General features: G+C 37.3%; 1 protein-coding gene across 5 annotated transcripts in view; it reads left to right on the top strand.

Annotated features, from left to right (window-relative positions):
• Positions 1-15,657, top strand: part of LOC137421616 (E3 ubiquitin-protein ligase RNF115) — a 100,321-nt gene that overhangs the window by 65,402 nt on the left and 19,262 nt on the right. For all 5 annotated transcript variants that reach the window (XM_068107844.2, XM_078771196.1, XM_068107846.2 and 2 more), the window contains one exon: positions 3,676-3,745. In XM_068107844.2, the coding sequence (XP_067963945.1) occupies positions 3,676-3,745 (70 nt within the window). The remainder of the gene's footprint in view (positions 1-3,675; positions 3,746-15,657) is intronic.

Below are 15,657 nucleotides of genomic sequence, written 5' to 3'. Positions count from 1 at the left end.
TCTATCTACACATAAGGAAGAACACTATTGAAAATTGGGTCGCCATGTCAAAATCCAAGATGGCCGCCTTGCGTCTTCCACTTTGTCATTTTGTAATTAGAATGCCATACTATGGGAGGACCTACTTAACTGCTCTATACACCTTAACATAGTGCATGTTCAGAAACATGGAAATTCTTCCAGGTTCTTTGCAGTTAATTAGCCTAATGAACTCAGGAGATCATAACGATCATTTTGGTGTGTCACATTCCACATAAGAAAGCACCAGTAGATCTCCACAAAACACATGACACACACACCCACACACACACACACACACACACACACACACACACACACACACACACACACACACACACACCTAATGCATTTATAATAGAGCATGGACAAACAACGCTGGGAAGGCAATGGCAAACCACCCTTGCCAATAAACTGCTTTGGCAGCACAAACGCTCTGTAATGAGTATGTTTCATCAAAGTCAAATCAATGATGGAGTGGACAGAAGACAGAGTTGAAATGTTGGATCAAGTTTGTTTGTCTGATATCAGAGCTGGAAGTCAAGCTTTGTATTTCCTGTCTTTGTTCTTTGTACAGTATGTACTATTATAACAAGCATTTACACATTTACAGTCATGTGAAAACGTAAGCACACCCCTACATTTATCACTACTTCAAACACCTAAAATGAGAATCAGGTGCACCAGCTCAGGTGCAAATGATTAGAACATCGTTAGAGAGGATCTTGGATGAACCTGTCTTATTTAAACCTCAAACATTTAGTTTGGTTTGCTCTTTGTTGTTGAAGTGTGCGGCGTCACCATGCCTACATCAAAAGAGCTCTCTGAGGCCTTCAGAAAGAAGGTTATAGATGCCTACGAGTCTGGCAAGGGATTTAAAAAGATCTCCAAACAATTTGAAATCAATCATTCGACTGTCCGGAAGATCATCTGCAAGTGGAGAAGATTCCAAACAACTGCCAACTTGTTCAGGCCAGGCCGCCCCAGCAAGTTCAGCTCGAGAGCAGACCGCAAGATGCTGAAAGAAGTCTCTAAGAACCCCAGAATGTCATCACGGGACCTACAGGTAGCTCTTGCCACTGTTGATGTCAACGTGCACGAGTCTACCATTAGAAAGAGGCTGCACAAATTTGATCTACATGGGAGGTGTGCCAAGAGGAATCCTTTGCTGTCCAGAAAGAACATCATGGCAAGACTAAAGTTTGCCAATGAACACCTAGGCAAAGACCAGCACTTCTGGAACAATGTGCTCTGGACAGATGAGTCAAAGGTAGAGCTATTTGGCCACAGTACCAGAAGACATGTTTGGTGAAACCAAAGACAGCATTTGACCACAAGAACCTGATACCAACTGTAAAGCATCTTGGTGGAAATATTATGGTTTGGGGCAGCTTTGCTGCATCAGGGCCTGGGCAGCTCACCATCATAGAATCCACTATGAATTCTTCATTGTACCAGAGGGTGTTTGAGGATAATGTGAGGCCATCTGTTGGAAAGTTGAAGCTCAACCAAAGGTGGACCTTGCAACATGACAATGACCCTAAACATACCAGTAAATCCACCAAGGAATGGCTGAAAAGAAAGAAATGGAGGGTTCTGGAATGGGCAAGTCAAAGCCCGGATCTAAATCCCATCGAGATGTTTTGGGGGGATTCGAAACGAGCTGTGCATGCAAGAAACCCCTCAAACATCGCACAGCTGAAAGAATTCTGCATGGAGGAGTCGGCAAAAATTTCTCCCAGTCGATGTCACAGACTGGTAGACCGTTATAAGAAACGCCTCCTTGAGGTTGTTTCTGCCAAAGGGGGCAATACCACCTGTTCGAGCCAAGGGTGTACTTACTTTTTCCACATGCGAAATTTGCATTTATGTTTATTTAAATTATACAATGGACTACAAAATGTAAATGTTTCATGATATTTGTTATAGTATATCACCTTTATCTATAAATATTGTTGAAATGAAGATCAAATAGCTGTATGTTGAAACATGTTGACAAAGTCAAAACTTTACATGGGGTGTACTTACTTTTTCACATGACTGAAGTTACATGGAGAAAGTGGAAATATTTTCACTGGGTTGTAAGACGGATTTCCGAGCCCTCTATTCAACATTACGTGTCTACGCATGCATCCTATAAACACAGACATATATGCTGGTAGTGGAATGAAATCCATTTATTTAATGGCTCCTCATCATGAGAAGAAATAATAAAAATTGATGTTTTATTATTATTATTATTTAATCTAACTAGGGCATTGCCCGTACGTGGGTGCCCGTTCCTTGCCAAAAAAAAAAAAAAACGCTACCCGTACGCTCTACCCCGCCCGTACGCCCGTAAACAAAAAATAACAACGCTCTTCGCTTCCGCCCTTCGCTCTGACTGAATTGGGAGAAATAATGCGCATAAGAAATCGAATTACGTACCGTAATGGCGGTCAGCTCGTAACGCGCACACTGTCCGGAAGTTCGCATATCGCATATCTATCTATCTATCTATTAATGCCCATTTATTCAATTATCGCCAACGTATTTTGGCTTTTTGCAATTTAATCGCAAGGAAAAGTAGAAAGAGAAGAGGGAAAAAAAGAAAAGCCTTGCCTTGCTGCAAACAGCTGCTGCAAACAACAACAACATGGAAGGCTGCACTGTCCGGAAGTTGGCATATCGCAGTTACGATTATTTTAGTGTTAATGGCCAATTATTCAATTAGCGCCAACGTATTTTGGCTGTTTGCAATTTAATCGCAAGGAAAAGTAGAAAGAGAAGAGGGAAAAAAAGAAAAGCCTTGCATTAACGCATTAACGCTTGCATTGCATTAACGGTTCGGCACACGTGATAGCTCGCTGCTCTCTGATTGGTTGAAGCGTTTTTTGGACATAGCTCGGTAGGTACTTGTCCGATTAATTACAAACCTTGAAAAGGCACATCCTCGGGTCCCCAGCAATATACCTGGCAAGTTTCAAGTATATCGGACCCGTGGTTGTCGAGAAACAGCGGTCACAGACACACAGACACACAGACAGACACACAGAGATTGCTGGAATTATAGATAGATGGGATCTTCTGGGGCATTCTGGGTATCTGAGATGCCATATTTGTTACGCTGTATACACCATATGTTACACCCCTCATCTCCTCCAACTCCTCCCTCTTCCCACACCCAATTTATGCCCACCCACTTGCTTTATTCACGCTCCATCCTCTAAATGCCGAACACCAATTGAGGAGGCAGTGCAATACCGATTTTGGTATGACTCTGTTGGTTCGGAATCGAACTACTGGCCTCCCGGGGTCAAAGCAAACATTCTAACCAGGATGCCGCCGAGTCGGGTTATCCAACTTAAGGCAACAGTTTCAGCTTTGAATCAAACTTGAGGCTGCAATATTGATTATTTGTATTTTCAGTGTCTGGAAACCGTACTTGTTTCAGGCAACTTAACAAGTTTCTGTCAGATTGTTTGCAAAAACCCGACTGGCTTAGTAACCTTCATGGAGGAGGCAATTTTCCTGTCCTACCTCGTCTGATCGTCATGTGGTGCCAGTCCACAGTTTGTGGTTGACTCTTTAATGTACTCTGAAATGTCAGGCATTTGTGGTTGAGTAATTCCCTCTATCCCTTTCCGTCTCCCTCCTCTCCCACACCTATCTCCTCAGGGAATTTCTGCACTCAGACCCAAGGAACTACGTCTGGTCATCAAATGGAATTGATCGGATTATCACACAGGTGAGATCAACCAACACAATATCTACCCATTTTTCCTTTATAATGAAGTTTTCATTTTAATTCCAACTTTCCTTCGAATGATTAGCATATTTTGTTTGTTTGTGAGTTGTTTGAGCAACATTGGAAACGAGTTTGAACAGAGAAAGCAATTCCCTGCCTCAACCACATTTCCTGATGAACCACATTTCCAAGCTGGCCTCCAAAGGCAGTCGCCGACTGGGCATCCTCCGTCGTGCGAAGTCCTTCCTTGGCACCTATGAGCTCCTTACCACATACAAGGCTTTGATCCGCACCTCAATGGAATACTGCTCTCCCCTCTGGGCTGGTGCTCCTGCCTCACACCTAGCTAGGCTTCACGCTGTTGAAACCAAATCTTTCAGGATCATTGGAATCTCCCACGATGAAGCCGATTCTGAGGGCCTTTCACTCTCAGCGCACGCAGGTTGGTGGACTTTCTGTCTTCAACTGACTCCTCTCGGCCTAGCTCCCCTGCTCTGTCTGTGCTGTGTCCCCCAAATATTCCTGCAGGACGCACAAGAACTGCCAGCAACCCTCTTATGGTGAAATTGCCAAAATCAAGACTCTCTGCTCACCTTCACTCTTTCATTCCTCTTTTTTTCCCACCTCTGGAACAAACTCCCTCACTCTCTTCAATCCCACTCATCCCTCCAGGTCTTTAAAACAGCTGTTCATCACCATCTCTTGTCTTGCCCTATTCAAAACCTTGATCTTTTCTACCCCCCGTTAATATACCCCAAATCCACCTCTTTCAATCTCCGACTTCATTCCTGAAATTCCTAGTAGTGTCAATTTGTTTTATAAACTACCCCTTCCCTGGTCATAGTACCCCTTCCCTCCCCCAACCCCCTCCCGCCAGCCCTCTCCCTCCCACAGATCTCCCGATGACCGTGTTCTCTACTGTTGTGCTTGAGTGCTTCCCTCTCTCTCCCCATCTGGTCTCCTCCTCCCTTTATTGTGGTAGCTCTTACATGAGCCTCGATCTTGTATACAAAAAAAGAAATCAATAAATAAACCAGTGTTTGATGACGTCCTTGTGACGGCCATTCATATTTGTGGCTGCACAGGTGGCTCGGTCATTTCACCACTTTTTCTGCAGCCTTTTGCGCACTCGATGATATTCTGGGACTTTGACACCGGAGTCTCCTTCAGTGACCGCCTGTAAGCCTTCGTGCGAAGGGTAATTATGTCTTGTGAGCCTCGTAACGTCAGGCTGTGCTGCTTGTCACCTGTGGTTCGAGCCTGCCGACACTCCAGCTATTCTTTCACCAGCTGTTTTTCCATGTCATTGGTGCTCTTTGTCTCCATTCAATGCACGCTGCTTATAGAGCAGCCTTATCTATCATCGTGCATCTGCGCCGTGGACATCAATAACTCTGCGTTTATTCCGTCTGCATTGCGGACGAATTACCGATGCTGTTTTAACAACACAGTGCAATTTTTTCCCTTGCAGATTTTGTGCTGCTACCAAAGCAGACAGTGGTGGACGGTGTCAATACACTCTCGGTCACTGCTGATAAAATTTCACAACAACAGTAGAGCTCACATGAAAACTTTTACAACCGCTGATGTGCCTTCTTCACACAATGATCGATATTCATACTCAGTCTGGATCATCAGAAATAGATACCGAGGAATTTAAAGGAATCTACAATTTCAACCTCAGCACGGCCAATAAAAAGGGGATTCATTTCTGATTTGTTCTTTCGAAAATCAACAATAATAATAGCGTAAGCACTCGACTTTGTTATCCCTTTTACGCCACACCCAGTGACCCGATGCCCACGGCACTAATGGATTTACGATCTACGAACCGCGCTCTTTGTTTATCACGTACAGCCATACTCGAAAAATCTGAATTAGCCGACGTTGGGGCCCAAAAGCATCCGATTAACTGCCGATACGACGCCATCTTACGACGCCATCGTATCGGTGTCTGCTGTGCGAAGGCGAAGCAAGCCGTCCGCTGATTGGACAGGCAAAGGCGAAAGCAAGCCGTCCACTGAGTGGACAATCCAGAGCATGCATTTGTGCCGGTGATCGTTGTTCATATACGCACTCTTCATTCTCATCTTTCTTCCTAACTCTTACTCGGACAAGCAAAACCTCTATGCCATCCATAATGGTACACTCTATCCATACACCACATCCTCCCTTCCGTGGATGTTCCACGGGTTTCGGCTAGTGCCAAATAATTAAATATCCTACAGCGCGGCATTGCCGGGGCGCCTCCGGCGCCCGGCAATACCGCAGTGCAGCTCATAGATGCTGCATTGGGAGGGAGAGGTGTACACTAATTGATTGATTAATTGTGTAATTAAAATCAATAAAAGATTATCACAAAATATTTTCTTAATCAATTGGCTAAATACCATAACAAAACCACTAGTGCTTCATCCGAAGATGTATCTTTTAGAAATTTAATCAAATAAGTCATTAATAAAAAATTAAATAATTAATTGATGAATCAATAAGTAATTCATCGATTAATCAATAAATAATGAATTGATTAAATGATTAATCAATAAATCAAAAATATCCTTGATAGCCACATCACTTGGTCACTCATGTCCAAATATTAGCTTCCGAGCTCAAAAGGTGCCTGAGATATTGGCCAAATGAGAATGAAAATAAATAAATGATTAATAATGAAAATAAATAAATAATAATCATAAAAAAATAAATTATTTATCAATTCAGTCATAGAACACATAAACCACCACCATTTCATCAGAATCTGTAACTTTAAAAAAAAAAAAAATTAGTCATTATTCAAATAATTAATCGATTAATTGATTGATTAATTAATAAATCAAAAATAGCCTTTGCAGCCAAATCACCTGGTCATTGGCATGTCCAAATATCAGCTTCCCAACTCAAAAGGTGGCTGAGTTAATGGTCAGAAGAGAAAGGAAATTTAATTAATTAAATAAGTACTTAATTAATCGCTAATAATTAAATAACTCATCAATTAATTGATTAATCAAAAAACAAAAAATACCGTTTTTGACAAAGGACTTGCTCACTATTGTGCCGAAATTTCAGCTTCCTAGCTCAAAGGATGGCTGAGATATCGCCCGTACAAACAAACAAACAAACAAACAAGAAAGAAATTAAACAAGAAAACAAGTACAGATACATTCAAAGTACACCGCCCCCATGCCAAATAATTAAATATGCTGCAGCGCGGCATTGCCGGGGCGCCTCCGGCGCCCGGCAATACCGCAGTGCAGCTCATTAAGGCTGCATTGGGAGGGAGAGGTGTACACTAATTGATTGATTAATTGTATAATTAAAATCAATAAAAGATTATCACAAAATATTTTCATAATCAATTGGCTAATCGCATAACTAAACCACTAGTGCTTCATCCGAAGATGTATCTTTTAGAAATTTAATTAAATAAGTCATTTATAAAAAATTAAATAATTAATTGATTACTCAATAAATAATTAATCGATTAATCAATAAATAATTAATAGATGAAATGATTAATCAATAAATCAAAAATATCCTTGATAGCCACATCACTTGGTCACTTATGTCCAAATATTAGCTTCCCAGCTCAAAAGGTGCCTGAGATATTGGCCAAATGAGAAAGAAAATAAATAAATGATTAATAATGAAAATAAATAAATAATAATCATAAAAAAATTAAATTGGTAATCAATTTGGTCAGAGAACACATAAACTACCACTATTTCATCAGAATCTGTAACTTAAAAAAAAAATTTTTTTGGGTCATTAATCGAATAATTAAATAATTAATCGATTAATTGATTAATTAATAAATCAAAAATATCCTTTGCAGCCAAATCACCTGGTCATTGGCATGTCCAAATATCAGCTTCCTAACTCAAAAGGTGCCTGAGTTAATAATGGTCAGAAGAGAAATGAAATTTAATTAATTAAATAAGTACTTAATTAAACGCTAATAATTAAATAACTCCTCAATTAATTGATTATTCAAAAAACAAAAAATACCGTATTTGACAAAGGACTTGCTCACGACTGTGCCGAAATTTCAGCTTCCTAGCTCAAAGGATGGCTGAGATATCGCCCGGACAACCAAGAAAGAAAACAAACAAGTACACATACATTCAAAGTACACCGCCCCATGCCAAATAATTAAATATGCTGCAGCGCGGCATTGCCGGGGCGCCTCCGGCGCCCGGCAATACCGCAGTGCAGCTCATTAAGGCTGCATTGGGAGGGAGAGGTGTACACTAATTGATTGATTAATTGTATAATTAAAATCAATAAAAGATTATCACAAAATATTTTCATAATCAATTGGCTAATCGCATAACTAAACCACTAGTGCTTCATCCGAAGATGTATCTTTTAGAAATTTAATTAAATAAGTCATTTATAAAAAATTAAATAATTAATTGATTACTCAATAAATAATTAATCGATTAATCAATAAATAATTAATAGATGAAATGATTAATCAATAAATCAAAAATATCCTTGATAGCCACATCACTTGGTCACTTATGTCCAAATATTAGCTTCCCAGCTCAAAAGGTGCCTGAGATATTGGCCAAATGAGAAAGAAAATAAATAAATGATTAATAATGAAAATAAATAAATAATAATCATAAAAAAATTAAATTGGTAATCAATTTGGTCAGAGAACACATAAACTACCACTATTTCATCAGAATCTGTAACTTAAAAAAAATTTTTTTTTGGGTCATTAATCGAATAATTAAATAATTAATCGATTAATTGATTAATTAATAAATCAAAAATATCCTTTGCAGCCAAATCACCTGGTCATTGGCATGTCCAAATATCAGCTTCCTAACTCAAAAGGTGCCTGAGTTAATAATGGTCAGAAGAGAAATGAAATTTAATTAATTAAATAAGTACTTAATTAAACGCTAATAATTAAATAACTCCTCAATTAATTGATTATTCAAAAAACAAAAAATACCGTATTTGACAAAGGACTTGCTCACGACTGTGCCGAAATTTCAGCTTCCTAGCTCAAAGGATGGCTGAGATATCGTCCGGACAACCAAGAAAGAAAACAAGAAACCAGAGTGAAAACTGAGTACTCTCTTTCAGCGTGCGTCACTGCCGAGCCCCCTTTGGTGCCCGGCAATGACGATTTGCAATGCCTGGAGATGGCATAGGAAAGGAGCGGTGTACAACAAACAACCAGAGTGAAAACTGAGTACTCTCTTTCAGCGTGCGTCACTGCCGAGCCCCCTTTGGTGCCCGGCAATGACGATTTGCAATGCCTGGAGATGGCAAAGGAAAGGAGCGGTGTACAACAAGTACAAATACATTCAAAGTACACCGCCCCATGCCAAATAATTAAATATGCTGCAGCGCGGCATTGCCGGGGCGCCTCCGGCGCCCGGCAATACCGCAGTGCAGCTCATTAAGGCTGCATTGGGAGGGAGAGGAGTACAATAATTGATTGATTAATTGTGAAATTTAAATATATAAATGATCATAAAATATTTTCATAATCAATTGGCTAATAGCATACCTAAAGCACTAGTGCTTCATCCGAAGATGTATCTTTTAGAAATTTAATTAAATAAGTCATTTATAAAAAATTAAATAATTAATTGATTACTCAATAAATAATTAATCGATTAATCAATAAATAATTAATAGATGAAATGATTAATCAATAAATCAAAAATATCCTTGATAGCCACATCACTTGGTCACTCATGTCCAAATATTAGCTTCCCAGCTCAAAAGGTGCCTGAGATATTGGCCAAATGAGAAAGAAAATAAATAAATGATTAATAATGAAAATAAATAAATAATAATCATAAAAAAATTAAATTATTAATCAATTTGGTCAGAGAACACATAAACTACCACTATTTCATCAGAATCTGTAACTTTAAAAAAAAAAATTTTTTGTCATTAATCGAATAATTAAATAATTAATCGATTAATTGATTAATTAATAAATCAAAAATATCCTTTGCAGCCAAATCACCTGGTCATTGGCATGTCCAAATATCAGCTTCCTAACTCAAAAGGTGCCTGAGTTAATGGTCAGAAGAGAAAGGAAATTTGATTAATTAAATAAGTACTTAATTAATCGCTAATAATTAAATAACTCCTCAATTTATTGATTAATCAAAAAAAAAAAATACCGTTTTTGACAAAGGACTTGCTCACTCTTGTGCCGAAATTTCAGCTTCCTAGCTCAAAGGATGGCTGAGATATCGTCCGGACAACCAAGAAAGAAAACAAACAAACAAGAAAACAAACAAGTACACATACATTCAAAGTACACCGCCCCATGCCAAATAATTAAATATGCTGCAGCGCGGCATTGCCGGGGCGCCTCCGGCGCCTGGCAATACCGCAGTGCAGCTCATTGAGGCTGCATTGGGAGGGAGAGGTGTGCACTAATTGATTGATTAATTGTATAATTAAAATCAATAAAAGATTATCACAAAATATTTTCATAATCAATTGGCTAATCGCATAACTAAACCAGTAGTGCTTCATCCGAAGATGTATCTTTTAGAAATTTAATTAAATAAGTCATTTATAAAAAATTAAATAATTAATTGATTACTCAATAAATAATTAATCGATTAATCAATAAATACTTAATAGATGAAATGATTAATCAATAAATCAAAAATATCCTTGATAGCCACATCACTTGGTCACTCATGTCCAAATATTAGCTTCCCAGCTCAAAAGGTGCCTGAGATATTGGCCAAATGAGAAAGAAAATAAATAAATGATTAATAATGAAAATAAATAAATAATAATCATAAAAAAATGAAATTATTAATCAATTTGGTCAGAGAACACATAAACTACCACTATTTCATCAGAATCTGTAACTTTAAAAAAAAAAAATTTTTTGTCATTAATCGAATAATTAAATAATTAATCGATTAATTGATTAATTAATAAATCAAAAATATCCTTTGCAGCCAAATCACCTGGTCATTGGCATGTCCAAATATCAGCTTCCTAACTCAAAAGGTGCCTGAGTTAATAATGGTCAGAAGAGAAATGAAATTTAATTAATTAAATGAGTACTTAATTAAACGCTAATAATTAAATAACTCCTCAATTAATTGATTATTCAAAAAACAAAAAATACCGTATTTGACAAAGGACTTGCTCACTACTGTGCCGAAATTTCAGCTTCCTAGCTCAAAGGATGGCTGAGATATCGCCCGGACAACCAAGAAAGAAAACAAACAAACAAGAAAACAAGTACACATACATTCAAAGTACACCGCCCCATGCCAAATAATTAAATATGCTGCAGCGCGGCATTGCCGGGGCGCCTCTGGCGCCCGGCAATACCGCAGTGCAGCTCATTGAGGCTGCATTGGGAGGGAGAGGTGTACACTAATTGATTGATTAATTGTATAATTAAAATCAATAAAAGATTATCACAAAATATTTTCATAATCAATTGGCTAATCGCATAACTAAACCACTAGTGCTTCATCCGAAGATGTATCTTTTAGAAATTTAATTAAATAAGTCATTTATAAAAAATTAAATAATTAATTGATTACTCAATAAATAATTAATCGATTAATCAATAAATACTTAATAGATGAAATGATTAATCAATAAATCAAAAATATCCTTGATAGCCACATCACTTGGTCACTCATGTCCAAATATTAGCTTCCCAGCTCAAAAGGTGCCTGAGATATTGGCCAAATGAGAAAGAAAATAAATAAATGATTAATAATGAAAATAAATAAATAATAATCATAAAAAAATTAAATTATTAATCAATTTGGTCAGAGAACACATAAACTACCACTATTTCATCAGAATCTGTAACTTTAAAAAAAAAATTTTTTTTGTCATTAATCGAATAATTAAATAATTAATCGATTAATTGATTAATTAATAAATCAAAAATATCTTTTGCAGCCAAATCACCTGGTCATTGGCATGTCCAAATATCAGCTTCCTAACTCAAAAGGTGCCTGAGTTAATAATGGTCAGAAGATAAATGAAATTTAATTAATTAAATAAGTACTTAATTAAACGCTAATAATTAAATAACTCCTCAATTAATTGATTATTCAAAAAACAAAAAATACCGTATTTGACAAAGGACTTGCTCACTACTGTGCCGAAATTTCAGCTTCCTAGCTCAAAGGATGGCTGAGATATCGTCCGGACAACCAAGAAAACAAACAAGAAACCAGAGTGAAAACTGAGTACTCTCTTTCAGCGTGCGTCACTGCCGAGCCCCCTTCGGTGCCCGGCAATGACGATTTGCAATGCCTGGAGGTGGCATAGGAAAGGAGCGGTGTACAACAAGTACACATACATTCAAAGTACACCGCCCCATGCCAAATAATTAAATATGCTGCAGCGCGGCATTGCCGGGGCGCCTCCGGCGCCCGGCAATACCGCAGTGCAGCTCATTGAGGCTGCATTGGGAGGGAGAGGTGTACACTAATTGATTGATTAATTGTATAATTAAAATCAATAAAAGATTATCACAAAATATTTTCATAATCAATTGGCTAATCGCATAACTAAACCAGTAGTGCTTCATCCGAAGATGTATCTTTTAGAAATTTAATTAAATAAGTCATTTATAAAAAATTAAATAATTAATTGATTACTCAATAAATAATTAATCGATTAATCAATAAATACTTAATAGATGAAATGATTAATCAATAAATCAAAAATATCCTTGATGGCCACATCACTTGGTCACTCATGTCCAAATATTAGCTTCCCAGCTCAAAAGGTGCCTGAGATATTGGCCAAATGAGAAAGAAAATAAATAAATGATTAATAATGAAAATAAATAAATAATAATCATAAAAAAATTAAATTATTAATCAATTTGGTCAGAGAACACATAAACTACCACTATTTCATCAGAATCTGTAACTTAAAAAAAAAAAAATTTTTTGTCATTAATCGAATAATTAAATAATTAATCGATTAATTGATTAATTAATAAATCAAAAATATCCTTTGCAGCCAAATCACCTGGTCATTGGCATGTCCAAATATCAGCTTCCTAACTCAAAAGGTGCCTGAGTTAATAATGGTCAGAAGAGAAATGAAATTTAATTAATTAAATAAGTACTTAATTAAACGCTAATAATTAAATAACTCCTCAATTAATTGATTATTCAAAAAACAAAAAATACCGTATTTGACAAAGGACTTGCTCACTACTGTGCCGAAATTTCAGCTTCCTAGCTCAAAGGATGGCTGAGATATCGTCCGGACAACCAAGAAAGAAAACAAACAAGTACACATACATTCAAAGTACACCGCCCCATGCCAAATAATTAAATATGCTGCAGCGCAGCATTGCCGGGGCGCCTCCGGCGCCCGGCAATACCGCAGTGCAGCTCATTGAGGCTGCATTGGGAGGGAGAGGTGTACACTAATTGATTGATTAATTGTATAATTAAAATCAATAAAAGATTATCACAAAATATTTTCATAATCAATTGGCTAATCGCATAACTAAAGCAGTAGTGCTTTGTCCGAAGATGTATCTTTTAGAAATTTAATTAAATAAGTCATTTATAAAAAATTAAATAATTAATTGATTACTCAATAAATAATTAATCGATTAATCAATAAATACTTAATAGATGAAATGATTAATCAATAAATCAAAAATATCCTTGATAGCCACATCACTTGGTCACTCATGTCCAAATATTAGCTTCCCAGCTCAAAAGGTACCTGAGATATTGGCCAAATGAGAAAGAAAATAAATAAATGATTAATAATGAAAATAAATAAATAATAATCATAAAAAATTAAATTATTAATCAATTTGGTCAGAGAACACATAAACTACCACTATTTCATCAGAATCTGTAACTTTAAAAAAAAAATTTTTTTTGTCATTAATCGAATAATTAAATAATTAATCGATTAATTGATTAATTAATAAATCAAAAATATCCTTTGCAGCCAAATCACCTGGTCATTGGCATGTCCAAATATCAGCTTCCTAACTCAAAAGGTGCCTGAGTTAATAATGGTCAGAAGAGAAATGAAATTTAATTAATTAAATAAGTACTTAATTAAACGCTAATAATTAAATAACTCCTCAATTAATTGATTATTCAAAAAACAAAAAATACCGTATTTGACAAAGGACTTGCTCACTACTGTGCCGAAATTTCAGCTTCCTAGCTCAAAGGATGGCTGAGATATCGTCCGGACAACCAAGAAAACAAACAAACAAGAAAGAAACCAGAGTGAAAACTGAGTACTCTCTTTCAGCGTGCGTCACTGCCGAGCCCCCTTTGGTGCCCGGCAATGACGATTTGCAATGCCTGGAGATGGCATAGGAAAGGAGCGGTGTACAACAAGAAAACAACCAAGAAAACAAACAAACAAGAAACCAGAGTGAAAACTGAGTACTCTCTTTCAGCGTGCGTCACTGCCGAGCCCCCTTCGGTGCCCAGCAATGACGATTTGCAATGCCTGGAGATGGCATAGGAAAGGAGCGGTGTACAATATCCTTGATAGCCACATCACTTGGTCACTCATGTCCAAATATTAGCTTCCCAGCTCAAAAGGTGCCTGAGATATTGGCCAAATGAGAAAGAAAATAAATAAATGATTAATAATGAAAATAAATAAATAATAATCATAAAAAAATTAAATTTATTAATCAATTTGGTCAGAGAACACATAAACTACCACTATTTCATCAGAATCTGTAACTTTAAAAAAAAAAATTTTTTTGGCATTAATCGAATAATTAAATAATTTATCGATTAATTGATTAATTAATAAATCAAAAATATCCTTTGCAGCCAAATCACCTGGTCATTGGCATGTCCAAATATCAGCTTCCTAACTCAAAAGGTGCCTGAGTTAATAATGGTCAGAAGAGAAATGAAATTTAATTAATTAAATAAGTACTTAATTAAACGCTAATAATTAAATAACTCCTCAATTAATTGATTATTCAAAAAACAAAAAATACCGTATTTGACAAAGGACTTGCTCACTACTGTGCCGAAATTTCAGCTTCCTAGCTCAAAGGATGGCTGAGATATCGCCCGGACAACCAAGAAAGAAAACAAACAAACAACCAGAGTGAAAACTGAGTACTCTCTTTCAGCGTGCGTCACTGCCGAGCCCCCTTTGGTGCCCGGCAATGACGATTTGCAATGCCTGGAGATGGCATAGGAAAGGAGCGGTGTACAACAAGCAAGAAACCAGAGTGAAAACTGAGTACTCTCTTTCAGCGTGCGTCACTGCCGAGCCCCCTTTGGTGCCCGGCAATGACGATTTGCAATGCCTGGAGATGGCATAGGAAAGGAGCGGTGTACAACAAGAAAGAAACCAGAGTGAAAACTGAGTACTCTCTTTCAGCGTGCGTCACTGCCGAGCCCCCTTTGGTGCCCGGCAATGACGATTTGCAATGCCTGGAGATGGCATAGGAAAGGAGCGGTGTACAACAAGTACACATACATTCAAAGTACACCGCCCCCATGCCAAATAATTAAATATCCTACAGCGCGGCATTGCCGTGGCGCCTGGCAATACCGCAGTGCGGCTCATTGAGGCTGCATTGGAAGGGAGAGGTGCACGCTAATTGATTGATTAATTGTATAATTAAAATCAATAAAAGATTATCACAAAATATTTTCATAATCAATTGGCTTATAGCATAACGAATCCACTAGTGCTTCATCCGAAGATGTATTGTTACATATTTATGTGAATGTATGTGGATTACCATTCAGGTCTTTGCTTATCCGTGTGTAGTATATTAAGGGTTGTTGTGATTGGAGGGTCAGGAGCCCTTCTGAACAAGTGGCCGGAAACGGAAGTGACCGGAAACGGAAGAGAAAAAGACACGAGGAAAAAAGGACGAGTATTCTTCCTCGCCCCGCTCCGACAGAAGG

This window comes from Myxine glutinosa, chromosome 2, assembly GCF_964187855.1.
Source record: "Myxine glutinosa chromosome 2, kmMyxGlut1.1, whole genome shotgun sequence".
NCBI lineage: Eukaryota > Metazoa > Chordata > Myxini > Myxiniformes > Myxinidae > Myxine > Myxine glutinosa.
This window is presented reverse-complemented; position numbering and strand designations above follow the sequence as displayed.